At 51.8% G+C, this 27,743-nt stretch overlaps 1 protein-coding gene across 1 annotated transcript in view; it reads right to left on the bottom strand.

The window, feature by feature from the left end:
• Positions 1–27,743, bottom strand: part of COL15A1 (collagen type XV alpha 1 chain) — a 101,130-nt gene that overhangs the window by 43,467 nt on the left and 29,920 nt on the right. Inside the window, exons 3-11 of the mRNA XM_046023530.1 lie at positions 19,625–20,172; positions 18,358–18,432; positions 16,906–16,986; positions 11,532–11,679; positions 7,048–7,211; positions 5,127–5,282; positions 3,788–3,922; positions 2,244–2,393; positions 1,614–1,757 (exon numbers count right to left, since the gene is read on the bottom strand). Of these exons, the coding sequence (XP_045879486.1) occupies positions 1,614–1,757; positions 2,244–2,393; positions 3,788–3,922; positions 5,127–5,282; positions 7,048–7,211; positions 11,532–11,679; positions 16,906–16,986; positions 18,358–18,432; positions 19,625–20,172 (1,601 nt within the window). The remainder of the gene's footprint in view (positions 1–1,613; positions 1,758–2,243; positions 2,394–3,787; positions 3,923–5,126; positions 5,283–7,047; positions 7,212–11,531; positions 11,680–16,905; positions 16,987–18,357; positions 18,433–19,624; positions 20,173–27,743) is intronic.

A 27,743-nucleotide genomic window follows, 5' to 3' on the forward strand; every position in this document is an offset into this window, starting at 1 on the left:
TCCCTTTCCCCCACTGCCTCGGGTGACTTTGAGATTCACAAGGATCCTAAAGACGGCGTGGGTGCTCTCCTCACTGCCCCTACTGTGCTTTTAAAGCATTTGCTCATGAACCGAGGCTTCCATTTCCCTTCCCTGCCGATTCCTGGCACGGACACTTAGGGGTGACCTGTCTTCATCAGTCACATGCCAGAGCGAACTACAATCGGTGTGGCTCCCCTTTCCCCATTGTCCCCCCTGCCTAGACTCTCCTTAGAGCTTTCACAAATTCCCACTGTAAAAGTCATAAACACCCCTGGTGAAAACACCAGAATGTATTGGGAACCTGCCAGGCCTCCCCAGTCCTGCCACTTTGAGGACACAACTGCTAACACTCAGGGAGGGCATTTCCTTCCAGAGTTTGTGCGTGAGTTTATTTTTAAATAGTGAAGACCCCCAGAATGTACTCGAGCTTATAACCGGTTTTCATCATTCAGTGTCATGTTGTATTTCCCCCGCCATTTAATACTCCCAAAAGTGTAATTTTAATAGCTGCATAATGTCTCATTATTTGAATATACTTTACTCAATCAACCCCCCTACGGCTGTCTCATTAAACCGTGTCTGATTTTTTTCTATTATGGGTAATACGGAGATTAGCAAATTTGTATACAACCAAACCTTTTTACGCAGCAGACTGTCTCCTTTTACATTGATTCCCAGGACAAGAGCCTCTGGGTCAACACTACGTAGTTTTATGTGTTCGCCAAGAGGTTCTCATGAGTAAGTGAGCCCAGGGGCTTTGTCAGCAACAGGGCTGGTTTAACTAGACAAACACAGGGGGTTAGTCCTGCAGGGCTGTATTGGGTCCCACAGGTCATACGCCGGTAACTTGGGTCAAGGCTTTGAAAGTGCAGGTAACCAGGTGTGACTCTGGTCACCAGACTGTCCCTTAAAAATATTCACACCTGAGGAGCAGCTTCCTTCAGATTCACAGCTGGGAATCTGATTCACTGCTGGGAACCAGCTCTGGGGCTCTAGTTCCAAAACAGGAAGTTACAGCCCTTAAGTGAGGGCAATGCTGGGCATGCGTACAGAGTTTTCCAAACATTCCCAGTACTGCATCCTCTGACTCGGCCTCACAGCCATCCTCCCGCGAAGAGGAGGGAATGAGGCCTAGGAAAAGAACGGGTTTGCTTGAGGTCATGCAGGTACGGCCCAGAATTACAAAAACTCGTGGGAGAAGGGATGTGGAGGTCACCCCCACACACCTCTGAGTCCCTGCTGAGTCTGAGAAGCTTCCCCATGTCCAGGATGGGACTCCCCTGATATCAGGGTCTTGGTGTCTTCGGCCAGCTCTGCCTGTTACAAAGTTCTCATCTGAACTTGGAGACAACTGGGGACATGAACCCAGGTGCCCTACCTTTTTACCTCTTGCTTTTTCCTCTGCACTCTGTGGCTTCCTTGTGTGTTCCCAGGTCGCAGGCCCCTCAAATGCCCAAATGGGGAACTTCATGAACCAAAATGAAACCTGCCTCTAAGCCAGCCAGGGGCAGGTCCCTCCCAGGTCGCCAGCCTTTCTTTTTCGCCTCAGTAAGACAGGCCACGGCAAATCTTTGCGCCTCTACACCACTCACCGGAGTGACCCCTCTCTCTGAAGCCACCGTGGGTATGGGCAGTGGGGGCCCCCCTGGGGGGCTGCCGTCCAGCTCTTCTGCCACAGTCCCGGGCAGGGGCTCCCCTGTTGCGGCTGCTGCTACGTCCTCATCTTCACCAGAACCCTGAGAAGCAAAACCAACAAGAGGCATCACCTCACCTGGCCTGTGATGCAGCGCACGGCAGGCTGCCTGCAAGTCTGGGTGACTGTCATTCCTGCAGTGCCTGTCCAAACTCACAACACTTGTTTACCTTCAACCATCGGTACACGCAACACATTCACAGAAGCCTAGACTCAAAATTGCCCTCCCCCACGTACATCTCCTCTTCCCACGCCTCCTCTGCCCACCCCCGACCCCAACCCCTAGCAACCCCTTCTGACTCGGCAGCACTCTGAGAAAATTCTTGGACAAAGCTAGGAAGTAGCAGGGTTGGGCACCTGATTCCCTGACCTGCTCTCACGCTCCTTCCAGGCACCCTGCCTCCCTCCAGGGGCGCCAACCCTGATCTGGGCTCTCCCAATGCTGGGAAGGCCAGTGACTGCTCCTGTCCCAGGACGCTGACCCCTCTCCCTGCCGTGAGCCAGACAGAAAATGCCAGGAGACACTTACAGAAGCGACTGCTTGCTCAGCGGCCGCTGTAGGTGTGGGGGGGGCCGGGCCACCGGTGGGGACACCGCGAGTCTCCTCTTCCTCCGAAGTGCTGGGGGCCACTTCCGCTGCAGCTGCTGGTATTGTGACCATTGCCTCCCCGGCCGCACCCTGAAACAAAAATGGCATGAATCGGCCCCTTCTTCTACCCGCCCTGCTTCAGCAGGTGTATGGCTGCAGGATAGGAAGCCGCTGGGCCACCAGATAGATAACTCACATGGCCATAGCTTTGCTCGTGCAAGACCCACCTTGGCCCACAGAGCCCCGGAACCCCAGGCTGGAGTGCACCTCTCAGGTCAGGGCACTCGTCCCCCAGACACCCCCAAGGCACCCCGCTGCCCAGTGCTTTGGCTGGTAAGAGTCTGACGAGCCACCCGGGTGCTCCTGGGATGGTATTTCCTTGACAAAGTGGTATTTGAGCTGAACTTTGAAGGCTAAGCCAAGATTAAGGGCAGGGCAGAGGGAAGAAGAGGTTCGAGGCAGAGAGGAGAAGGTCTGGGCATGTTCAAGAAACTGAAGTAAGATCAGTCAGGTGCGAGCACTGAGAGCCGGGGAGACAGTGATCCAAGATGTGGTCACCAAGGCTGGCCGGGCCAGATCCTGAAAATCCTTGTGACTCGAAAAGCAACGGCAATGGGAAGCTCCAAGCAGAGGGCTGCCCCCACAGGAGGAGTTGGGGAGAGGATGGAGGACATGAGCCCGGGCCGGGGCCTCAGCTGTTGTCTGGACTGGGGACATGCTGTCTCGGTCCACAGGCTGGCACTAGGGAAGGGGAGAAGGAGGCAGGAGCACAGTGGATTTAGATAGAAAAACAACAAGACCTGATGCTTGACAGGATATGGGGAGTAAAGAAGATGGAAGAGAATTCTGATTGGCCAACTAGGGGGCAATGGTCCCAGTCATTAGAGGTGGGGACACAACAGTGGACAGGGGGGTCCAGGTTTGAGTCTGAGTCTGAAGAACTTGCAGGACTGCCACTGTAATGACCTTTTAGGGACAGACCTGCCACATGTCCTGAAATATTTGCATCCGACCTTCACAAGCTGGGAACACTATCTCCATGCTGCCTAAGAAGAAGGTTGAGGAGGCCTGGCCCTGCCCTTGACCCTGATCTCCCTCCGCCCTCTGGCAGCTTGTGCTTGTGTCCAGAAATCGGCCATGGCTGTGCCCACCGTTAACTGTCCCGCCCACATCCAGGCTCCCCCACCTTGGCTCCTGACCCACCATTGGTGGACGTGGTGGGCCCCTGAAACTGTCCCCACTCGCTGGCTCTCCACATCCCCCCAACCAGGTTCCCCACTGGCCTGCTAGGGCTGTCAGCCCATGAAGTCCCCAAGCCAGCTGGGCTCTAGCACACGCATACCCCGGCCTTGGCCAGCTCCCCTTCAGAGAAGTGCCCCATTCAGGCTCCTTTGGGTGTGTGAGCAGAATGAAGATGGGTCCTCGGAGAAGGTCAGGACCCGCCCAGCTGCGAACTCAGCACTGGGGCACTTCGCACCCCTTACCCATGTAATCCCTTCCCTGGCGTCCTGGATGGGCATGGATGGGGTCACTCCGCCTGCGGGTACACTGCTGGCCGCCACTTCCCCAGCGGTGCTGCCGGTCTCCCCAGCTGCCGAGCCTTCTTCAGCGTCTGCACCCTGAGCAGGAAGACATCATGAGGGAGCCGGAGGCAGCAGACTGCCCGGGCCCTGTGAGTGCCTGCCTGCTGGCACTTCCTGGCCCTCAAGGCACCAGACCTCACCTCATGCTAATGCCCTGAACATGGCACCCACACAGAAACCCACGCCTTGCACACCGCTCGAGGCGTGAGCCCTGGGCAAGCATGCCACCTACGTGGTTCACTCCATCCCTCACTGTCACCTTTGGTGCCGTGCACCACCGTCCCTGCCTTCTCCCTTCTGCTCTTCCCAGAAGGAGGGCTCTCACCAAACACCCCAATCACGGTGCTGGGACAAAACCCGGGGCTTGCAATGCCCAGCCTTCTTTCTTGTTAGAGGAGTTGGCTGCCCTCACTGACAGCTTGCTCGTCTCACTCTCCTTCGACACCTCCCATGTCCCTAACCCTGCCTTCCCTACAGTCACCAGCAGCCATTCAGACAGATCCACCGGGTGCCTTACAAGCCCTTACTCACCGAGACTCATGGCGGGATATGACATCACTGACCAAACCCAGAGCAACCCAATACCACCTGGTGCCCAGACCATGACAGCCTCTGATCCCAGGCCTCAGCCTCCAGGCTTGCTTCTCCCACCCTTTCTCCACCTTCTAAGCCCTATTCTGACAAGGCCACTAGCCCTTCAGTGACTCGCCACTTCTGAACACACTCCAGCTCCAAAGCGTGGCTCCCTGGGTCTCAGGGGCCTCTCTGGCCACATTCCCTGCCCCTCTTGCTCACACATGCCCCATGCATGTTCCTGTTGATCCCTCCAGGCCTCTGCTCCTGCTGGCCTGCCTCCTGGAACCTGTCTCACTCCCACCTGCCGGGCTCCTTCCGGGCATCCCCATGGGCTCGCTTTTGGCATCCCTTCCCTAAGAAGGCTTCCAGGACCCCCATGTCTGGGTTCTGGGCCCCTTTCGGTGCTTCTCCTGTTGCACCTCTTAGAGCTCTGTCCCCAGGAACTGGTCTATCCTATTTGCCTGTGCCCAGCATAAGACATCACTTCACAAACAGCTGCTGACTGATGCAGCAGAGCCCTCAGCCTCCAAATCAGTGTCCACTCGGACTGGACCCAACAAGGCCCCCACTCTGCATTCCACAGACTGAGAAGGAAGACCAGTGACCGCTCCCACCCGAGATGGCCGCCCTCCCCCAGAAACGGCATAAGCTCTGAGCTACTCACCAGAGTGACTCCTTCCCCTGTGTCTTCAGTGGACAAGGACAGGGCTGGCCCCCCGGTGGGCACACTGCTGGCCTCTGCTTCCCCAGTGGGGCTGGGGGGCAGCTCGGCCTCCCCGACTGCTGCTGTGGCCGCCAAACCTTCCTCAGCATGCACAGTCTGAAACAAAAGCATCGTGAGGGACCATGTCACTGATCCCGTGGCTCTGACCAGTGTGCCTATGGCTGGACGGATCAGACTGCTCACACCCCTCTCCGTCAGCTTGTATTTCTGTAACTTCCTTCTCTCACAGCGCTTTCTTATCTGTGACGTCACCCCCACACCAGGACAGAATCCCAGAATCCCAGGGACAGGAGAGATTGCAAGGCAATGGATCTCCTGTTTGATTCCAAGTATCTGCTTGCACATGCCCAGTGACCGGGAGATCCCTGTCTCCTGGGTCAGCCCACTCCAGCTCCACACACCTCTGTCTAGACACATCTGTGTCCCTGCGACCTCCCCCAGGGGCCCATCCAGGAGCCATAAAAACAAGTCGAAAGCCTTAGCCCCCGACAGAGATTCAGAGAGATGCAGGCAACGACTCTGATCTCCCCAGGCTTCTCCAGACTGACCCCCCATGATTCGTCTCTCCCTGTGACTCAGTTTCCTTGGGAAATGCTACACGGCCGATGCATGAAAGGGATACAGCAGTTTGGTTGCGAGTGGCATCAAACTGTGTTATATCTCAGTTTCCAAAGGTTGTTTTTTTTCTTTTAAATTTGGAGGATGCAGGGATCATTTTATATTGTTTTGTTTCACAAAAAGTAGCTCTTTTGGATACTAAAACCACTAAGCTGATCAAAGGTAGATTTCCTTGCTGCAGGATTTATAAGGGGACGATCATAAGGAGGATATAAAGTGCAGTATTTCCCAAATGTATTTGACCACAGAACCTTTTTCCCTACAACATTAATCCTTGCGGAATTATTGTCTCCCACCACCCCCCACCCCGCAAAAAAAGAGAAGGTGGCGTCACAGATTTTAAAATGAGACTCTGCCTCAAATGGAGCTTAAGTCCCAAAGGCCTTACACTAAAGTATAATTAAGAACAATTAATTCATTTTACAATTAAGTACACTTCACATGCCAGAAGGAGGGACCAGACCACTTGTGTGGGATGTACTAAGAGACAAGAAAGGAAATCAGTTCTATCAAGGTTAGCCGCCACCTGCCTTCGGGCTATAGAGGAAAAGGTAAAGGATTCCTTTGGAGACAATCATCGGTGTGCAGGGACCTTCTCCTCCCTTCTCCCCACTACAAACCATGTGTGAGCTGGATATGTGTTCCTTGGAAATTGAGAGACAAAGGGTTGAATTTTGATATTATACTAGACTAGACTTTGGAAAAAGCTGTGAAAATGGGTTATTATCAGGTCGCATCTGGGAGAGCATGAGAAGTGTCTGAGTTCCATCCCACGATAACAGAAAGCATGAGTTGAATCTGTGGGGTTTTAGCAGAGGTTGTTGTGAAAAGAAGACGTTTGCTTTAATTTCATACTTTACTGTGTCTAACATTTTAAAAAATTGTTTTTATGGGTGTAAAACCCAATTACACAACAATGGAGTGGACACGCACGTGTGCAATCAATCTGGTTCTGTCTAAAAGGGGCTCCAAAGGAAAAGGCTGTGTGTCTTCACAGATGAGCAGGAGGGAGGTGGTTACCATGGGGAGGACCCGGCACCCATCCCCCGGGGAAGGTGTGAGGACCAGCTTGTGCTGCATCTCCTCCCCCTGACCTGGTGTGTGGTCTCCTCTCCTCCATACAAGGATGTTCAGCAAAAACCCCCTTGATTCTTTACCATGCCCCGTACAAGTTCCCATCAAGTCTGAAACGAGCAAACAAACTGACTACCGACTTGGCAAATGAAATTTACCACTCACTCACCTCTTCAGTGACATGAATGAAGGCTCCACCCCCCGAACCAACATCTGTAACGGGGGCACCGTCCGTAACGGGGGCACCATCCGTAACAGGGTCACCATCCGTAACAGGGGCACCGTCCATAGTATGAACTCCCTCCAGCGTGTCATTCAGAACCTCACCAGACCCTACGGAAATAGGCATTCTGTAATTGATGACTGTATTTTGGAACCTTGGAAAAGAGTGAAGCATCTCTTTACCTATTAACTTGAAAAGATGTCCATAATACAGAATTAAGAGGGGGAAAAACCCAAGTTGCAGAAAAACCGACGTTGAAGGGCAGTATCACACGGTGCTTCCGTCAGCTCCAGAACCACCTGCGGGTGGGAACCCGGCTTTGCCACGTACTAGGAACGTGACCTGTGGCGAGGCATTCAGCCGGGGCCTCGGGTTCCTCATCCATAAATTGGGAAGGATAATTCCTATTTTACAAGGGTGTTTGGAAGGTTATGCGCTACAAGGATTCAAGAAGTGAACACAAGAAAAAGCACTGAGGACTGTCCCTCAATAGAGTTAGCAATTTAGTTAGCCATTCATAAATGTTCACTGTCAGCGTGGTTCCATGTGTAAAGGGAAAAAACTATGTGAGTGTACATGTTTTTTTTAAAGATTTTATTTTTTATATTTATGAGAGAGAGATAGCGAGGGAGAGCATGAGCAGGGGGCTGGGAGAGGGAAAAGCGGGCTTCCCACTGAGTAGGGAGCCCAATGGGGCGGGCTCGATCCCAGGACCCCAGAATCATGACCTGAGCTGAAGGCAGATGCTTAACTGACTGAGCCACCCAGGCATCCTGTGAGTAGCCAGGTTTTATCATACACACACAGACACACACACACACACACACACATATATAATGATCATTACACAATTAATACGATTATTAAATAACTCGTGTAATATATGGAAACATATGCATGTGCAGATAACCATACAACGTTGGCTAACCCAAAGGCTAAATACTGGTTTCCTCCAGAGGACAGGTAAGGAAACTACGATCTTGGAGGGTTCATATAACTCTGCATTGCTTGAACTGTTACCACTAGCACGTATCTTTTTGCAATTTAAAAAACAAGTGGAGGGGCGCCTGGAGGGCTCAGTGGGTTAAGCCACTGCCTTCAGCTCGGGTCGTGATCTCAGGGTGCTGGGGTCAAGCCCCGCATTGGGCTCTCTGCTCAGCAGGGAGCCTGCTTCCCCCTGCCTCTCTGCCTACTTGTGATCTCTCTGTCAAATAAATGGATAAAATCTTTAAAAAAACAAAAACAAAAACAAGTGGAGGGGCTCCTGGGTGGCTCAGTGGGTTAAGCATCTGCCTTTGGCTCAGGTTATGATCCCAGAGTCCTGGAATCGAGCCCTGCATCGGGCTCCCTGCGCATCAGGGGACCTGCTTCTCCCTCTCCCACTCCCCCTGATTGTGTTCCCTCTCTGTGTCTCTGTCACATAAATAAATAAAATCTTTTTAAATTTCTATTTAAAATTTTTAAAAAATTTAAAACAAGTGGAATCCTAAAGCAAAGAAAAAGAAATTATATTAATATGAATGTACTCCTGTCATGGGCTGGGTCCCCTGCTAAGCATGTCCCATGCAGTACCCCGTTTAATCCTCCCACTTGCCCACCTGTCCTACCCACAAGGACCTTCCCACCACCTGACATCTGGAGGAGCAGAGCCAGGACAGGGATCCCACGTTTCCAGGTTCCTCCCTATCACCCCAGGGCACGTGTGTGTTGCCCTGATGCACATATTAGTATCTTATTATGATTAACCCCATTTTGCTGAAGAAGAACAGGGTCCCACAGAAAGTAAGTGACTAGGAGGGGTCCTGAAGCCAGGTCAGCCTGTCCTTGTGTCAGGCCAGGTCCATGCATGCTGTGCGTACACATGTCCCACGGTGAGAACGGTGTGGGCGGGGGAAGGTGCTGAAGGATTCCCCCACCCCGCCAATCCCGGCCGCATCACCGCTCTCTCTTGTCCTCCCGGATCTGGCCACCAGGGGGTGCTGTGCAAACAGCAGGCCGACCCCAAACCTCTGAGTCTCCACTCCTTGGAGGATGCTAAATTGGAGGGTGGGGGAGGGGTGCCCTGGGCCAAGGTGGTGTCAGGAAAGCTTGGAATGAAACTACTAGGTAGCTTTCCCCAGACGGAGACAGGGCTCAGGGTTCAGGCCCCTTCCTCCTCACCATCTGGGCTGTCTATCCGACAGGAAGAACAGGAACACTTCAGCAAGCTCTGCTGTTTGTTTGGCCTTTTCTCTGACAGTAAGGGAGTCTGGCTGATCCCAGGGAATGGAAGAGCCAGTGCCTGGATCGGTGTCTCTGTCTGCACTGGCTCCCACCTCCTCGGCACTCACCCCCGAGTCCAGGAGAGGCTCCAGCCTGGCCCTGTGGCCTCTGCTGGCTCCTTGCCCCTCCTCAGAGATCCTAATTCCACCCAGGACAACAGCATTCACAATCCATAAACCACCTGCACATCCCTGGCTGCGCTCAACCCTCTAAACTACCTGGGAGGCAGGGATCATGAACACTCCCAGGGGGCAGGTAAAAACTCTGAAGCTTGGGGCGCCTGGGTGGCTCAGTCCACTAAGCGTCTGCCTTCAGCTCAGGTTATGATCCCAGGGTCCTGGGATCCAGCCCGCATTGGGCTCTCTGCTCAGCGGGGAGCCTGCCTCTCCCTCTCCCCTGCGCTCTCTTGCGTACTCTCTCTCTCTCAAATAAATAAATAAAATCTAAAAAAAAAAGAAAAAGAAAAAAAAGAAAAGATCTGAATTTTGGAAATAGTAAGCAATGTGCCCCAGGCCCAAGAGCAAATAGGTGACTGAGCAGGGCTTCTGTCCAAGCTGTCTGCTGTTCCCAGTCTTCCCCGGCAACACCCTGACTCCGTGACGGTATTAAACGATGATACAAATTTTTTCCTCTTCAGTCCTGTATACCTTCTCTCTCCCAGAGACTTCCCAATTTAGTTGTTAAAATGATGTGCATTTATTGATGGCAGAATTGAGAAGAAGAATGATACATAGGATTACAGAAGGCTTGTTAAACCAGAGGTAAAGACAGAAAAGCCAGCCATAATCCTACCACCCAGATAACTACTTGGAATATTTTGTTGTCTATCACTCTCTCTCTCTCTCTCTCTCTCTCACACACACACATATGGCTATATATAAATAGATTTAAATAATATATTCAAAGTTAGGGTGGCAGCACACAGAGTTCTGAAATCTGCTTTCCTTGTGGCATATCGCACGAGTCCGTCGTGGGTCCTTACATCTCCTGCATCATCAAAATCAAGGCTGCACACACGCACGAAAGGCAGCTTGCTCAGCCAATCTTTCCCACGGGCAGAGCAGGTTTCTGTCTGTGTTTTCTGCCCTGCATGTTGGTGCTCTGGCGCGGGCAGTAATCTCAGTCCGAAGCCAATATGCCTCTGACAAAGGGCAGGAAGTGCAGACCCCTCTCAGCCTTGGAAACACGTCACGTCGCTGCCTGGAGGTCACAGCAGATCTTGGGTTTTGACCAGTGTCCTCTGCACATGTTGGGGGACAAGGGTCAGGGGTGAGAGCCCTGGAGGGGGACACAGGAGGCCAGAGCACCCCCAGGGCCTGCTGCTGACCTGTGGGTGCCTGCCTGTCCCTCTCCAGCCACCAGTTTCCACTGTGGGCCCCATAGGAGTTCAGAGCTGATCCCATCCTCTGAGAGTCAGGAGTTAGAGGACAAAGCTGGGAAGGGTGGGGATTCTGGAGTCAGGCCTGGCATGAGGTCCATCCCACCACTCAATAGCTGTGTGACTGTGGGCTTGTCACTTACATTTTCAAGCATCTGTTTTTCCACCCATAAAATATTGGCCAATAATCCCAACCTGGACATGGACTGTCGGGACTGGAGATGAAGTACGTGAGCACTTGGTGCACAGCAGGTGTTTAATTAACAGTAAATTACTGCAAGCTTTTCTGTTGGAACTCAAGCCCTTCCAGAGTCTGCGGGTTAAAAGCTCAAGTTTCAGGGACACCTGGGTGGCTCAGTCGGTTAAGCGTCTGCCTTCGGCTCAGGTCATGATCTCAGGGTCCTGGGATCAAGCCCTGCATAGGGCTCTCTGCTCAGCAGGGAGTCTGCTTCTCCCTCTGCCTCTGTCCCTCCCCTACTCTAGCACACACACATACACACTCTCTCTCTCAAATAAATAAATAAACTCTTAAAGAAGAAAAAAAGTTCAAGTATCCAAGTTCAAATCAAGTCTGCCCTTTACAAGCCAAAGAACCCCAGCTAGGTCACCTAACTTTTCTGAGTTGATTTCCCCATCGTGTCTATAAAATGAGGATGGTTCTAATTCCTTCCTCGAAGGACCAAGGGGAAGGTTCCGTGAGAGGCTTTATGTGGCATATGTCTCGCAGGCTGGGCACACAGGCATCACCTCATAAAAGACTGTCACGGGTGAAGGTGCAGTGGAGACTTGCCTTGCTCCAGGCCGCTGTGCTCGGCGATGCTCAAGTTGGTGGTTTCCAGAGTCCCCTCAGGTACAGGCTCACCAGAAAGTTCTGCATCCTCAGAGGGAGGCGATGGAGTTGGAGGAGTGTTTATGGGTTCGACTTTTGCTTCTTTAGACTGAAGAGAGGAAAAACGAGACCCAAAAGGATTTACTTGGGAGGAAAGCAGGAAAAATGGTAGGGATTTTCACTGGAGGAAATAAAATGTCCACGACACGCTGAACAAACCCAGAAAAATGCCTGGACCTGCTGATTACATACGTAGGCTATCGCTGACCCTCCTGGGACCCGAGCAAGGTGCATGCTAGGGGTGATGAAATTCTGCTCTGTTTACAGTAAGACTCAGCTCATCTTGGCTGACGTTCAAGCACAAGGACCTGCATCCCAGGCCAGCACAGAGGACATGATCAATAGAGATCTCTTAGATGAGGGAATGAACAAGTAAACAAAGGAACCCCGGTGTCCTCAGTAAAAACCATATAAATCCAATGCCAGATGTGTACTACGCGCCTGCGAAATAGAAGAGGGGTGAGTTCCTTCTGAACAGACAAAACCCCCCGACAGTTGGAAACACAGCGCAGCTTCAAGATCTTGGCAGAAATCCTGATGGTGGGTGGGCACAAAGGTCATGACACCATCCCTAGACCCAGGATCAGGTAGCAGCTCCTAAGCCCAGGGCTTGGGGATGTTCACAGTCTCATCCCTTCCTGAGGTCAAGGAGCTGCGGGTGGTGAATGGAAGGGACCAGCATTGGCCCTGTGGTCTGAACAAGAAACCACCCAGCCACTGAGATTTTTAGAGCTGATTTGTTATGGCAGCATGACTTGACTATCCTGATTAATAACAAGATTATTTCCTTTATGTCAGAATCTAGTATGCAAAGAGTAAGTCTCTGGTCCATTAGAACAAAAGGGATTCTTACAGGCACCATAACCTGGTATTCAATGTTTCAGCTCTTACGATCAAATTTAGGTCCAATCTCTGTACTCCGCTTACTGGCTACGTTTTGTTGGGCAAGTCGTGTAACCTTCCTCTTTGCAAAATGGGACAATGGTGCCTGCTCACAGGGAAGAAAGCACGTGGAGGCACTCAGGACAGAGCCGGGCCCATAGTATGAACCCACATATGGTAGCTGTTATTCACGACACCGAAATTTCAAATTTTTGAGAAAGAACAACCCCTCACTAATGCTTTTCTTTGGGTGTTGGTATTAAAGGTGATTGCCTTATCTTTTTTGCTCACCGCAACCATAATTTTTCCAAAATGAGGATGGAATATTTACATATGAGAAAGAAAATACAGGTTATTGTACTGTAAAATCTCCAGGGTAGAAGCAGGAATGGAAACCTCCCAGAAGCTGGGCCTTAAAGAGTGAGGAGAGTCACAGTGGACAGGGGTGGAGGGAGGAGCCAGGTAAGAAGGGACACAGTATTGTCAGGGCCTGGATTCAAGGGTTCAGGGAGAGAAGAGAGGGCCAGAGCCAGGGCAGGCAGAGAGTGGGGAAGCCGGCTCTCCAGTGAGATGTCTGGCCTTGGATCTGGGGCCCTCATGCGTAGCAGGCTCAAGAGAAGTGTGTGCTTTGGGGAGTTCACCCTGGCACCAAAGAGGGCATGGATTTGAGGGTTGAGAATTGAGGTTTAGACCAGGAGACAAGGAGGGTGCATGACAGAGGCCCAGCGAGGCTGGAACCAGGGCGGGCCATGGGAGCAGAGAGCAGATGGCCCCACCGGAAGCTGTGAAGGACTCCACAGTGGGCTGCCCAGCTCCTCCCCAGCTGAGCCCCAGCAGGGTGACAAGACCTCTGCCCCAGGCAGTTCCTGTCTTTGCCATTCCAGGAGCAGGGGCCCCTCTGCGGTGACTCTCTAAGGATGTCCCCGCTGGTTGCCGGAAGTCGCTCTCTAAGGGACCTGAGCATCAGGACAAGGCAGGCAGGACAGGCAGGGCATGGGAAACAGGACAGCAAGGTGACATGGGCTGAGCTCTGTTCAAGATGGCAAAGGTTCTCTCGCATTCGCAAACACAGTTGTTCATTCCACATGTATTTCCGGAGGCTCTATTGTGCACCAGGTCCTCCGCCGACCCCCAGGGATACAGAAATGAAGAAAAAAGACAGAGTGCCTACCCTCTCATTGTTGGACTGTGGGGAGACCCAGACTCAGAATAGTGTGGCTGAATGTGGCGTGTGAGGGCAGAGGGGAGAGTTGAGAACAGAAGGGAAGCTCTGACAAGGAGCTGGGGATTGATCCTGAAGGGGAAGTTAGGAATTGGCCAGGTAGGGTGGGGGGTGTGGGCAGGGCCCTCCAAGCAAACGGCTGGCCGGGGCCAAAGCCTGGAAGAAGGGGTTACAAAGATTACAGAGTCTGGGAAACCTGGGCATTTAGGTGTGGCTAGAGCAGAGGTCCTGGCAGTGAATCAGAATCACCGGCAGAGCTTTCATAAGTACAGTCCCTTGAACCTCACTCCAGACCCCTGAATCTGAATGTCCAGGTATACAGCCAGGAAGCAAGTGTCTCCCTATCCCTGCCCCACCACCACCCGCCCAGACACACACGCAGTTCTGATGCACAGCCAGGGATCAGAACCATAAGGACATTAATTCTAACTCAGCACGATAGAACTTTCCAGAAATGGAAAGGGGTGTCAAGAGAAGCTGACTTAGGGGGAAGCATGGGGTAGCAGGGACTCCTGCCCTAAATGGGGAAAGAGGTGAGGAAGGCTGGCTTTTTAAGTCCCTCAGTGCTCAGACAGCCCATGATTCAGTTTGCTGCTCATGGCTTGTGTCTGGCAGGGTGGCAGGCTGGAAGGGGTGAGGACAGGGAAGTGAGATTGATTCCAAGAGAGAAGCCAGACAGAGATGGGAGGGGAAGGTCTGTGAGAAGAGGGAAACTCCCTGTCCTGGAGGGGTGGCTACAGATGGGAGCCACGAAGCCCTTCCCGGAGATGGTGACAGAGCCCTAGTCCTGAGCTAGAGACCTAGCTCTCCACCTCCAGGCTGGGCAGCCCTGGGGACAAAGGTCATCCCTCCTCTGTGCCTCAGGGCCTTCTCTGAGGAATGAATGGAAAAGCACTCCCCAGCAAACAGCAAAGGGAGCGAATGTACGCTCTGCAGGACCCTTGCCAGGAGGAACGGGACTCCAGTCCCAGGAACACAGCAGTTAGCTCCGGGACCCACCGCCCAGAGAGAATTCTGTTGAGGACTAAGGGCAACCACAGCGGTTTGGCATGCCCAGCACTCCCAGTCACCAGCCAACCTGGAAGCAGGGGGCAGGAGGGGGCCCCAAGAGGACAGGGCACTCTAGCACAATAAATTTATCAGTCAAGGGCGCCATCCGCCACCACACGCCGAGGGCTGCCGTGTGCTGCCATGTGCCGAGCGCTGCCCATGTTTCCTGGGGCAGGAGCTGCGGGGGAGGTCTGCTACATCTCAGCGGAGGAGGGGGAAGTGATAGACTCACGGTTAAGGACCAGAAAGGGGCGGAGCTGAACCACACCCAGAGGAACTCTGACACGCCCCAGTTATCTCTGCACCACTGAGGACAGTGGAGCTAGGAAGTCTAGGAAGGAACGTGTTGGGGGCGGGGATTCGGGCAGGGGCCACTGAGTCCCTCAGCGGACTTTTCTCTTCTTCAGATCCTGGAGGGATGTTTCTTACCTCGTCTCAGCTGCAGCATGCTTACGCACCTGCCCTGACCTGGCGGCCTGAGGTCCTGACATCACGGCTGCCCTGACTCTGCTCCCTGAGCTTCTGTCACCACCTCCCCCCCACCAACCCCCACCCCCACCCCTGCCCCGTGCAAGGTTGTTGGAAGAATGAAATCAAGTCACATAGACACAAGCACAGCAGGCAGAGAAATGCTGGTCCTCTTCCATCCCCTCCCTTCTCCCATCCCTGTCCAGAGTGCCCAGTGTCAACGCCCCCTCCACCAGAAAGTCCTCCCTGACCCATTCCTGCTGCCACAATCCTCTTACGCTCTCAAACCTCACTCCCCTTTCCTGTCTCTCTCACAAGGCCACCATGTGTTACCAGCATCCCTGCCCGAGCTGAACTCAAGCCTCGCTGTGACCTGGTGCACTGGGGGACAGCATCAGGCTAGAAGGCCCAAGGGACCAACCACTCTGTGCCCTGCTGCAGGTGCCCTGGACACACCAATGGTGGGGTGGGGGGCAGAGCTGTGGCACACAGGGTTACAACTCTGCCCAGAGCAGCCACCATCACCATCACCACGCGGCCACCTCAGACCCTTGCCTCCTCTGCCCTTGCTGCCCTAGAGCTGGCTGTAGTCCTAGGGATGGAACTTGACAACACCGCCTGGGCCAGAAGCACAGGGCTGCGGCCTGAGCCCTGGATGGGGTATGAAGGGGCCCATGCTCTAGCCTCAGTTCTGCCCAGGCACCCCAGGGGCAGTCTCATCCCCCGTCTGGGCCTCAGTCGGCCCATCTGTACAAAGGGCTGTCTCCCATATACCTCTGGACAGAAAGAGGAGAACTTTACGCGCCACCCCCTACACTAAGGGACTATGGTTCCATTCTGCCCCCCCCAAACCTCTGTCACCAAAAGTCTATAATCTATAGCCTCTGCCTGTATTCCCTTGCTTTCTTTTATCAGAGTTGAGTCTGTAGAATGTGCCAGCCCGGTCGAGGAGATTTCTGGGCTTCTGTGTTCAATGACTCAGACCCTGCTGGCTGTGTTCATTAAAATAGGCTCCTGCTGCCCCCACCGTCTGACTCAGTACTTTCAAAACCACTTCCTCGTCTGGGCCACAGAGTACATTCCCAGGAGGGAGGAGGCCCCAGTCACTGTGAGGACGGCGCCTTTCCCATGGGAGCAGAAGGGAGCTCCTGGGAAGGCTCTGCATGTCCCAGGAGAAGGGGCCCTGCCTTCTTTCACAGAGCCCAGAGCCCAGAACAAATGTGATGCCCGCCACCATTTAGGGCCACTTCCCTCGTGCCTGACGCCAGGCCCTGACCCTGCACTGCTTACTCTGACCCTCCTAACACATCCTCGAGATGGGACTCTGAATAGCATTTTATGGAAGAGGAGCAGAGACCCAGAGAAGCTGAGTATGCAACCTAAGCTCACAGAGCCAGGAGGCAGGAGAACACAACGTTTGCCTTTGGACAGTACTCTTGTGGCCATGGTACATGGTGGCCAGGAGATACAGACATTTCAGGGCACTGGGGCTGTGGCCAAATACCCTGGGTCAGGACTTTCCTGGACCTCCCCAGGTAAGCCCACAATTGAAGCCACAGACCTAAGAACAGAGATGTCAGGCCCGGGCATGCTCTATTGACTCTGGGCCCCTAAGAGCTGGCGGAGAAGGTACCGCATGGCTTGAGTACTCACCGGGGCTTGAGTGTAGCTGACAGCTTCCAAGATCTCGGCGACTCCCTCTGTCTCCTGAAGCCCGCTGGCCTCTCCTGACGCCTGTGTGGAGACAAATGATACCAGCAGAGGGCAAGTCACAGACGGTAACTCCTTTGGAGAAACTCTGTGTGCATGCGCTTGTGTGTGTGTGTGTGTGCGTGTGAAAGAGAGAAAGAAATGGACAGAGTCAGAGAGAGGAATCGAGAGAAAGCACATATACAGTTGCTATTCTTTCAGCTGTTCCTTCCATATTCTATTGCACACACAGACAAAAATCTAGTCAATATACAGTCTAATATACCTCTTTTCATTTTGTCCAGGTCCCTTCAACCTCTGCCAAAGGGACTCCATTTGCATGGCTGTCACGCGAATGTTCCACTGGAGAACGATGACATTTGGAGAATGTCTTCCTATTGCTACCTTGTCTTCATCATGAGCCGCCTAATGTCAGCCAGGGAGCCCGAGGGCCATCATTGTGTAACGAATACCCTATTCTTGGACTCTCAGGCAGCTTCTACTTTTCTAGTACCAACAGCAACACAGAGAGAAGGGAATGCATATACATAAGGGTTCCCTTCTCCCGGCTTCACAGGAACGTCAGGCCAGGATCATGGCCTCAGGGAGAGCCAACGTTCTTACAGAGCCAAATTCCACCTCTGAAGGGTTTCCCCACTAAATGGGCAGCATTTTCTTCTATCATCCGGCGGATACTTGCTTGTCGTTGGTATCAACCCCTCCCTTGCCTACTCTGGTCCCTCTTCTTTCACCTTCGTGCCCCCTACCCAACCCAGAGAACTTGGGTTTGAGGACCACACAGGTTCCAGTCACCCTGCGGTTCTGTCACTGCCTCTGGGTGCGGAAGTGGCGTGAGCTGCTTGAGGATGGAGACAGCTGCAAGCGTATCTCAGTATTTCCAGCATCCCCCAGGACTGTCACCTAACAGGGACTCAGTAGATCCTGGGGGAAGGGAAGGAGGTAGAAGGGAAGGGGAGCACAGAAGGCCCCATCTTTTTCCCTGCCTACCACTTCATCCCCAACTTAGGAACGGATTCATTTGCCAAGCATAAAAGCTAAATTTAGGCTCATTTTTATAGGAATTTACACTCATGTCTTAGAGTTTTAACTGAGATTTTAGAATCCTGACACCCCTTCTTGGCAGGAAATCTGGAAACCAGGCCATGGACTGCCACAGCCACCGGAGAACCTAACACCTTAGAACAAACACAACCCACCCCCCGCAAAAGAGATGGCTGAAGCTCTTAAAAAAAAAAATAAAGCCAAAAAGCCCAAAATAGGACTTGAGGCAGCACTTGACAAGTTGAGGGATTTTAGAGACTCAGTGACGTTGGGGAAGAGGAATTGCCTGGGCGTCCAGCCCTCCCTGGCTGACCGGAGGCTGGGGGTGGGGGGCAGTGGGGGATGGGGGCTCACCGAGGACTCTTCGGACTCACACAGCTCCTCAGGGATCCTGGGATCAGGGTGGACGGTGAGTTGCTGTAATGAGCCCTGGGGGGAGAACACAGGGTCAGAAGCCACCACCTGCTTGTCCACGGCACGACCACGAGTGGCAAGCATGACAGTTCTTGCAATGGAGCCCAGGCTACCAAGTGAGAAGACAGGCATGAGAATGCACGGCCTGGGGCCATGACAATGGAACAAGCCACTTCTTGGCCCACTCTCCTTTGGGGGCGGGGGTCCTGCTTGGGCCGATGTAAGATGAGCTCCGCTAGCTGGAGAAGCCCCTGAAGGGTACTGTGTTCAAGGTACAGACTCCCAGCAGCCTCCTACCTGGTCCCAGGTCCCCAGCCTGTCTGTGGTGGTCCCTGGGATGCCCATCTCCCCTCTTCCAGAAAGTGTTGAAGCTCCTTGGCGGGCAGGCCTCGTGGGAAGAAGAGCGGCCAGCCAGCCTCCCGGCCTCCACCCCAACCTCCTCTCTCTACCCCTGACCCCTGACAGTCCGTTCTCCATGATGCTCCCAAAGTGAGTATGGAAAAATTGTGACTGGATTTTCACTTCTTCAGACTCCCTGATGGTCTCCCGCTGTCCTACTGTCCCGCTGTCCTACAAGTAAACCCAAACTCTGACTCCTGGTACCACCCTGTATCACTCAGCCAAGGTGTCAGTAAGCAGGTGTGCTGACTAGATGCGTAACTACTTAGAGATTTTCTTAGAATGGCTTATTCATAAAAGCCTGTTTTGACAGGAAAGTTAATTTTCTGCTTATTTTTTCCAGAACACATTGTCCAAATGGAGAGAGAAAAGCTACCTCTCCTTCTGGCATTCTAGCTTCCTCCACTTTCACAGAAATAACTTAAATGTACATGACACTCCTCTCCAAAGGTAACAAAAAAAAAAATTGCTGAATAAATAGTAAACCTTCCTCTTTTTATCCTGTCTTAAAATGCACAAAAATGTTTTACTCAGACCATTCCACTTGAGTCTACCACTGCATGGCACAGGTTTGCTTATCATCGTGCCCAGATAAGAAGACCCAGAGAGAATCCCAGGATCCACGCTCTAACGTCATCAGGCTAAACTGAAAACAGGACCGAAATCTAGGTTTGGGGTCCCAGGACTAGCGCTCTCGCCACCACACACATGTGCCTCTCTGAGGCTGTAAGAACAAAACAGTAAGAACAGTTGCTTGGGTTCACGGCTGGCGTCTGGGGCCTCCCTGATCTGCAGGGCTTGGACTCACGGTGAATCTCTCCAGCCCTGTGGCTCCTGCGTTGCCCACGAAGATTCCTGCACTGGGCTCAAAAGCCAACGGCCGGGAAGACCGCTGGAAGGAGATGTGGCCGTGTTCCTCGCAGTCCATCAGGAGGGTTACTTCCTCGCCCTGGACAATCACAGAAAAGCGGCTCCACCTGTGGGTCATCACGGGCACCGAGAAGGCAGCAGCCTCGTGGGACACGTGGGAGCCTGGCTCCGTGTAGTACAGGATGACCCGCTGGCGGCCATCCTCCATGCCCGAGAGCCGCAGGCCCAGGTAGATGATCTTCTGGAAGGCATCAGTGATGGCAAAGAGCACGCCGCCATTGTCGCTGCTGGGCTTTACTGTGACGCTGATGGCAAAGTCCGTGAAGAAGGTGGGTGGTATGAGGGTCCTGGCCGGGCGGCCAACGTTGGCACCAGGCCCGAAGCTGTAGGCTGGAAAGCCACCATAGCCAGTGACAAAGGACACAGACGAGGGCAGTGGGACACCGATGAGCTCCGTGAGGTCCAGGTGGCCCTGGGAAGCCAACTCTGCAGGGGGGGAAACAGAGGCCATGGCTCATACATATATTCTACTAAACTTGGAAATGGGGAAGAAAGAGAAAGTCCTAAGTGAAATGGGATCCCTCAGAAACCTCACTGTAGTTCCTTAATTGCTGGTTTTCAAGCTTTTTCAACAATGACCCACCATAAGAAATGCATTTATATTGCAACCCACCACGCAAGTTACGATAAACATGCACCTGTAACACCGAAACAATGTTTCATAAAACGTTATTACTTTCAATACTCATCAGGCACTCTGATATTTTCCTTTTGGGAATTCGTCGCCTCTTTTATTTCATTAAAAGCATGCTGGAGGGGTCCCTGGTTGGCTCAGTCGGTCAAGTGTCAGATTCTTGGTTTGGGCTCAGGTCATGATCTCAACATCATGAGATCGAGTCCCAAGTTGGACTCCATGCTCAGCGGGGAGTCTGCTTGAGATTTTCTCCCTCTCCCTCTGCGCATTCCCCTCAAATAATGAATAGAATCTTTAAAAGCAAGCTGGCAACAATCCACTAAATTGATTTCATCACCCACTAAGAAGTCCTGACCTACAGTTTGGGAAACATTTTTAAGTATGTCCTAGAATATTTGCAGACTATGTAACATTCTCCCATCAACTTACAGATTGTTCCTCATTTCTTTCTGTAAAACTGGGTAGGTTTGTTTTGTTTGTTTTGAATGAGGTCAACTATTGAGTGCCCCAGGATATGGGGGAAAACTGGGACAAGGTGAAGTGTTTCCAGATCTAAGGCAGTTGAAGTTCACATCGTCATCATGATGAACATTCCCTGAGTTCTTCTGTGCGGATCCCAGCTCTAAACTCTTCACATACTTTAGCTCATCTAATCCTCACAACAACCCTGTACCCTTAGCCTCATTCTACTTCAGGGAAAAGTTAAGAAATCTGCCCTGGTTCAAAGCCAGAGTGTCTGACCCCAGAGTCTGAGCTCTTATCTGGCTAAAATCCTAGGGCTCCACTGTGGTGGTGCTGGAAAGGCCCTCAGGCTCGGAAGCCTTAATCTGTCCAATACTGATGCCCTGGGAGCAAGCTTTGAGCTGGCTTGCAGTGATGGGCACCCATTCCAAAGGAGATGCCAGGGTCCCAGCAGTGAGAGAGGAAGGCAGATCTCAGGTGTCTAGGACCCCTGCAGACAGGACCCCCCCAAATCCTTGATAGGACAATGGACACACAGGACATCTTGCCCTCAGAAGTGAAGCCAGATCCTGAGGACACAGTCCAAGGAGGAGGCCTGGAGTGAGTGAGGGTTGGAATCAAGCAGGGTACTTCCCCAGAGACCAAGGAGCACAGCAGACATCTGGTGACTGCCTGGGCTACGGCCAAAGGCCAGAGGACCCTGAGAGCCCGAGTGACCGCAGGGTTTGTGCCCAGAGAAGACCCAAGCCATTCAAGGACACTGTGAGTAAAGCCCCATCTGACAAATTGAGCCTGCCTTTCAGTCTACCAACTTGCCTCTGTCTGTGTGGACAACTAATTAGCTGGTGACTCATTTCACTGCCCCATCGCTGTGTGTCCTTCTATGATATGGGCCCCATGAAATTGATTAAAGGAGGCCATCCATGTAGCCCTGGGAAATACAGCGATGACAAAATAACCATTCACTACTCTTTCCTTTGATGACATCCACTCAACAAGCCCAAGAGGTTGACGGACAGGGGTCATCGACTGCACTGTGCTGACAAGGAGAGGGAGGCCAAGATGGGGGGCCTGGACACCCTGCCTCAGTGTTCCCTGAGCTCCCTACACAGAATAAAGTTGACCAGGGTTTTTATCCGTGATTTTCCTTCGTCCTCACTGCAGGCCCAGGGTCACCTGCCATTTTCCCATCCTACAGATGAAGAACCAGGGCTTGGGAAGATGGAGTCACTCCCTGAGGTGACACGGTAAATGGCACAAGTTTTCAAGCCATGACTGGTCTGACCTCAGGTTGGTTCCCTGCCTCAGTCTCTTCAGACAGGGGTTCCCTCCCAGGGGCTCGGGGTGGGGGGGGGGAGCTGCACCTTGTCAGCCCGTCATGCCAATGACCCTTGAGCAGCACGAGGATGCAACTGAATTCTGGGTGATCCAGGAACTCAAGCTTCCCTGGAGGATGGGGGAGAGAGATGGTGACTCCAGTGGGTCGTCCCAACTGACCTGAGTTGCAAGAGTAACATGTGAACTGGATTTCGAAGACTTCATTTGGACAAAGGAATGTAAGATATCTCATTAATCACGTGAATATGGATTATAAAAGGAAATGATAATTTGGGGATATAGTGGGTTAAATAGACTATATTATTTAAATAATTTCTAAAGAATCTGACGAAGAACAGGTCTGGGTCTACCCCTCTGCTGGAGACAGTACTGACCCAGAAGAAGCCCTCAGACACTCTCCAGTCCTCTTCCCCTGATCATGCCCCTGAAGACAGCTTGTCTGAAGCCCATGGCATGCCTATTCCCATGCATGTCCTTTGTCTGTTTGCTACCTGAGCACAGACGTGCTGGGGACAGACTGGGCCACCACTCCGCATGTCTCTAACCCTCGCAGCACTGTTGGTATTCCACGTGGACGCCTCTGACCCTTTTATAGTCCACACCCAACATTGTATTTTGAAGGTTGATCTTGGTTGATCTATTTGACTCTGGATCTTATACTTTCCCAACAGTCCCCTACAGCATCCGTAAGCCATACAGACTGGTCCACTTTCCTATTGATGGGAAGGGAGATTTTCACTGCTATTTAAAACATGACCACTGCAGACTTCTTACCCACATCTCCTAGTGCTTACCTGGGGCGGCGGAGCGGGGGGGGGGGGGGAGTGGTGGGATGCTGTGGGACTAGACACCTGCAAATTCACTGAATGCTGCTACAATGGCCTCCGAAGCACCTGTGCTGATTTTTTTTTTTTTTTTTGCATTGGGACATAAGTGATATATAACATTGTATAAGTTTAAGATATGTAACTTGTTGATCTGATATACTGCTATATGGCAATATGATCACCCCCAGCTTTAGCTAACACCGCCACCAACATCACGGTAACTATCACTTCTTTTTCGGTGGTAAGAACATTTCAGATGCCGCTGTGCCCACCAGCAGCACACTCTTACCAGCGCTCAGAGGGAGGTAGGGAGATGACCCAAAGGAGCAGTCTGTGGGGCTTTTCAACTCAAGCAATAATGTTTATTTCTGAGACTAAGCAATATGTAAAAATATTCATTGTAGTATTGTTTATAAACCATGTCATGGAAAATATTTCACAGCATTTTTAACAAAACCAATTACCCATCTTCAACAAAAGAGCAAATCTGATCATGTTGGTGCTCTGCTAAGTAGTCTCCGGGCGCCTAGCCCAGGGCTCTGGGTCTGCAGTCAGCATGGGGGTTGGGGGACGCCTGCTACCTCCTGGTTTGAGAAGACTTGGTGGTCCAGACCCAGCTGTGCTCCCTGCTCCCCAGCAAGCCCTGATGCAGGCCTGGGAGAGCCCCACGCTGTGGCAGGTCCTCCCCCAGAACAGCAAGTGTGCTTCCCTCTGTCGCCCACCCCATCTCACTCCAACCCATTACTTTGCCAGAAGACCTCCTTCAAGACCCAACCCAGGCCTCGCCTCCCCTGAAATTGCTTGTTTCACGTCCGCACCCACACCCTCCTCCCCTCTGGGGGCTGCATTAGACGTCCTCGCAGCCCACACTGGGATCGTCCATCATTGCCCTCGGCTCACCGCATGTCACTGCTGGGCCACTTGTCTCTCTCCCCATTAAACTAGGAGGGCAGGGAGCACACCATTCACCTCTGGGTTCCCAGTATCCAGCCTAGTCCTGATGAATGAATGAACGAACAAACAAATAAATGAACGCAGGACTCAAGTCAACCCCCTCATTTTACAAAGGGGTGAAAGTGAGATGAAAAGAGGGAGGAGACTGCTGGCTAGGAACTCAGAGCTGATTCTCCATCCAGTGCTTTTCCTCTCCGGTTTGCAACTCGCATTAAAACAGGAATTAATTTTAAGTATGAGAAACCCCAGAAGGCATACATGAAAAGATTGATAAATCTGGTTAAATTTAACTGCACCAAAATTCTTCAAGTTCTACATAGCAACAAAAATTCCCAAACTGGTATCAAATAAAATCCCAAACTGGACAAAACTATTTGCTACATTTAGTACAGACAGCAAACTAGTCCCCTTACATACAAAACAGAAAAGCAACAGCCTCATGGAAAAATGGAAGAAGAACAGGGAAATTCTTTCCACTGTAAAAAAAAAAAAAGAAAAAGAAAAAGAAAAAAAATTAAAATGGCTCTTAAATATATGAAAAGATACTCCGCCTCCCTCAGGAGAGATATACAAGTTAAGGCAATGAAAACACACCCATTTCCCTCTCAGATTGGCACACATCAGAACGTCAGATAGTACGCTGTGTTATGGGTTGCTGGTGGGATCACACGCACTGGTATACTGTCTGTGGGAGGCTCTTTGACAATATATATCAAAATTACAAGTGTACACGGGCTCTTTGATCCAGGAATTACACTTCTACGGATTCTCTAACAGATAAAGTCACATATGTGAAATTTAAAGCATGTACGAGAATATTCACTGCAGCATTGTTGAAAATGCTTCTAACTGTCCATCTTTGGGAATGGTTAAATAAATAAAATAAATAAATAAATGGAATTAAATAAATAATAATTTTAAAAAGAGTCAGTTCCTTAGGTACTGTTATGTAACAGTCAACAAGATGTATTAAGTAAAAACAGACCAAAAAAAAAAAGTGCAGAACAGAATCACTATGAGTTAGAAATGCATATATTAATACATATTCCATATATAAATTATATAAATATATATGATATATTTTAAAATATATAGTAGACTATCTCTAGAAGGATACGTAAGAAACCGGGACTAGAGACTGTCTCTAGGGAAGGGAGCCAGTGGCGGGGGGGGGGCGCTGGCGCTGTGGAATAAGAGACTTTCTTTTCTCTAGACACTCTTTTGTACTTTTAGAAATTTTATATCATATACATGGTGTGAAAGAGACATTTACATATTTTAAAGACATTAACTCCTTCCATCCCATAAAACCCTCTCTCTTTGCTTGTCCTCACTCAGTATGGTCTGTCCCTATATGGAAAGAAAGGGGAGAGAAAGAGTGAAAAGAAAAGAAACGGACACCCCACTGGGATGTCTTTTCTCCCCTCCAGGTTTAAAGATAAAAGCAAAACAGAACCAACAGCACCCTGCTGACAGCCCTGCTTTCTTCTTCCCAGATCCAGTGTGAAGTTCCCTCCTGTTCCAATCACCCCCGTCCTGAGAAGAAGAGGGAAGCCCCTTTTCGGTGGGCCGCCCCAGCTTTGGAAAAAACGTGCCCTTCCACGGGAGTAAATGGGCCAAGCTCTCATTCAGCCGGTGGCTTGTTTCCAAGTGGTGTCCCCATGGTTTCAGGGACAAGTGGAGGTTCCGAGGACCTGAGGCTAGAGGCAGAGAGGCCAGGAATCCTGCTTAAACCAGCCCAGCGATGCCATGGCCAGTGCAGCCCAGGCTTCCACGTGGCAATTCTAGGAATCCTGTAGTCCCCAAAGAATCCTGCTTTAAAAAAAAAAAAAGAAAGAAAGAAAGAAAATCACAAATCTCTCCAACCTCCTGGTTTTATAGATAGGAAAATGAATGGCCAGGGATGGAGCTTTGTGACTATAAAGCCACAGCCAGGAAGTAGCAACTGAGCAGCAGGCAAAGAGGGACAGAGAGGAGGTGTGACTCTGCCCCACTGTCCCAGCCCCTCCAGGCGCTGGTGATGGGTTGGCCATCTGGAGAGTGGGCAGAGGAAGCCACCTGCGGAGGAGAATTCTTGGCATTGGGCAGAGCTGGGTTGGGATCCAGACTTCGCCATTTACCAAGGGGGCAGCCTTTGGGTGGATGACTTAGCGGGGATGTAGGGACATTCGGTTCATCTCATGTGTGGGGAGCCAATGAAATGAAGGGTGGGAAGTGCCCATGCTCAGCAAATGGTAGTGACTCGTGTTCTACTTGACTGAAAGGTATAAATTTAGCAGAAATCCAAGTCTGCAAAGAGGACCCTCCCTAGCCGCCCCCTGCCCTCCTGCCGCCCAGGCCCCAGCTGTGCGAGGGAAGACAAGTGTGCAGGAGCCTGGCCACAAGCCTTGTTTCCACTGGGTTGGCCACAGAGGGAGCCAAGCTGCAATCTGCAGGAAGCCCAGGTCAGCCCAGCTCTGCTCTCAGCAACCCTGAGCTCCCTCCAAACGCGGTATCCCGTGGCACGGCATGGTGGAGAGTGACCCCTGGCCTGGAGTGACCCGTGCTCAGGGCTGCGCCTGGGCCTGCTGGCTCATTTCCCCTTGGCTTCTGCAGGAGGGCCACCTGCTCAGGCGGCCACCAGGGAGGGGAGAGAAGCCAGGGAGCCAAGACAAATAGGCCCGGCAACTTGGTCCATAGGCTTGTCCTGGGATGGCTCTGCACTGGGGGGAAAGTGGGAGGGTGGGGATCACAGCTGGTGGAAAGACATCCCACCATCCTGGGGGTGGGGGGGCGGGCTAGATTGGATGGGGCAGTCTGACAGGGGCTGATCCTGGAACTCTGGAACTCTCTGGTCTCAAGAACCTTGGGGCCCTTCATGGGAAGGGGCTACACTTCTCCACAGATAATAACATCTATTCTCAGAGGACAGCTGTGTAACTTGAGTGAAATTATATATCTAAAATGCTTAGCACACAGGAAGTGCCAGGCTCAGAATCTGAGGCCCCAGGGAAGGTAAGTGAGATCAGGCTCAGGCTCCACATCTAACAAGGACCTCACTGCATGCTCGTCCATCACCTGGAGATCCAAGCTCCCTCCCATTCCCACAATGCTAGGTCCACAGGCCCAGGGAGCCCTCCAGGCATGGACATAGCCATGGGGCTATGAGAGAGGTCAGGGACTGGGGGGGGGGGGGGTGAGGGAGGGAATGCAGGACTCCTCAGTTGCATCCCAGCTCTGCCACTGACTCCATCTGTGCCCTTGGTTTCTCCATATGCACATCAAGGAGTTAGACGAGATGGACTCCTGGAGCCATAGCCATATAAACATAGTCCTTCATTGCCTTCCAAATACCTCCTGGGGCTGACTCTGACTTCAGTCTTCATCTCTTGCTTCCTTAATACATAACAATAGTTTCATCTCCAATGGGGATTTCTCAACCCACTTTTTCAATCCAAGAACTGATAACATTTATAAAGTCCCCACATTCTGCCTGTGTGCCACTAGGGATATGATGCTGAATCTAGAATGCAGGCACTCAAGAAACTCACGATCTAGGTGTCTTGGTTAGCAGTTATCCGTTCATGCTACTTACAAGCTCTAAAGCATTCCATGGCTCCCTAGTGCCCGTAGGATCAAGTCAAAATTCCAGTGAAGACACCCTCTGCTTCATCTCTTCATCTGCCCCCTCACCCCATCTCTGTCTCTGCTCAAGCTGTTCCTTCTATTCCCATCTTCTCAGAGCCGAATCATCTAAGAAGAGCCCCACCCTCCCACTTCCTGCCCTTGCTCAGCTGCGCTCC

Source organism: Meles meles, chromosome 11, assembly GCF_922984935.1.
Source record: "Meles meles chromosome 11, mMelMel3.1 paternal haplotype, whole genome shotgun sequence".
In the NCBI taxonomy this organism is placed as follows: Eukaryota; Metazoa; Chordata; class Mammalia; order Carnivora; family Mustelidae; genus Meles; species Meles meles.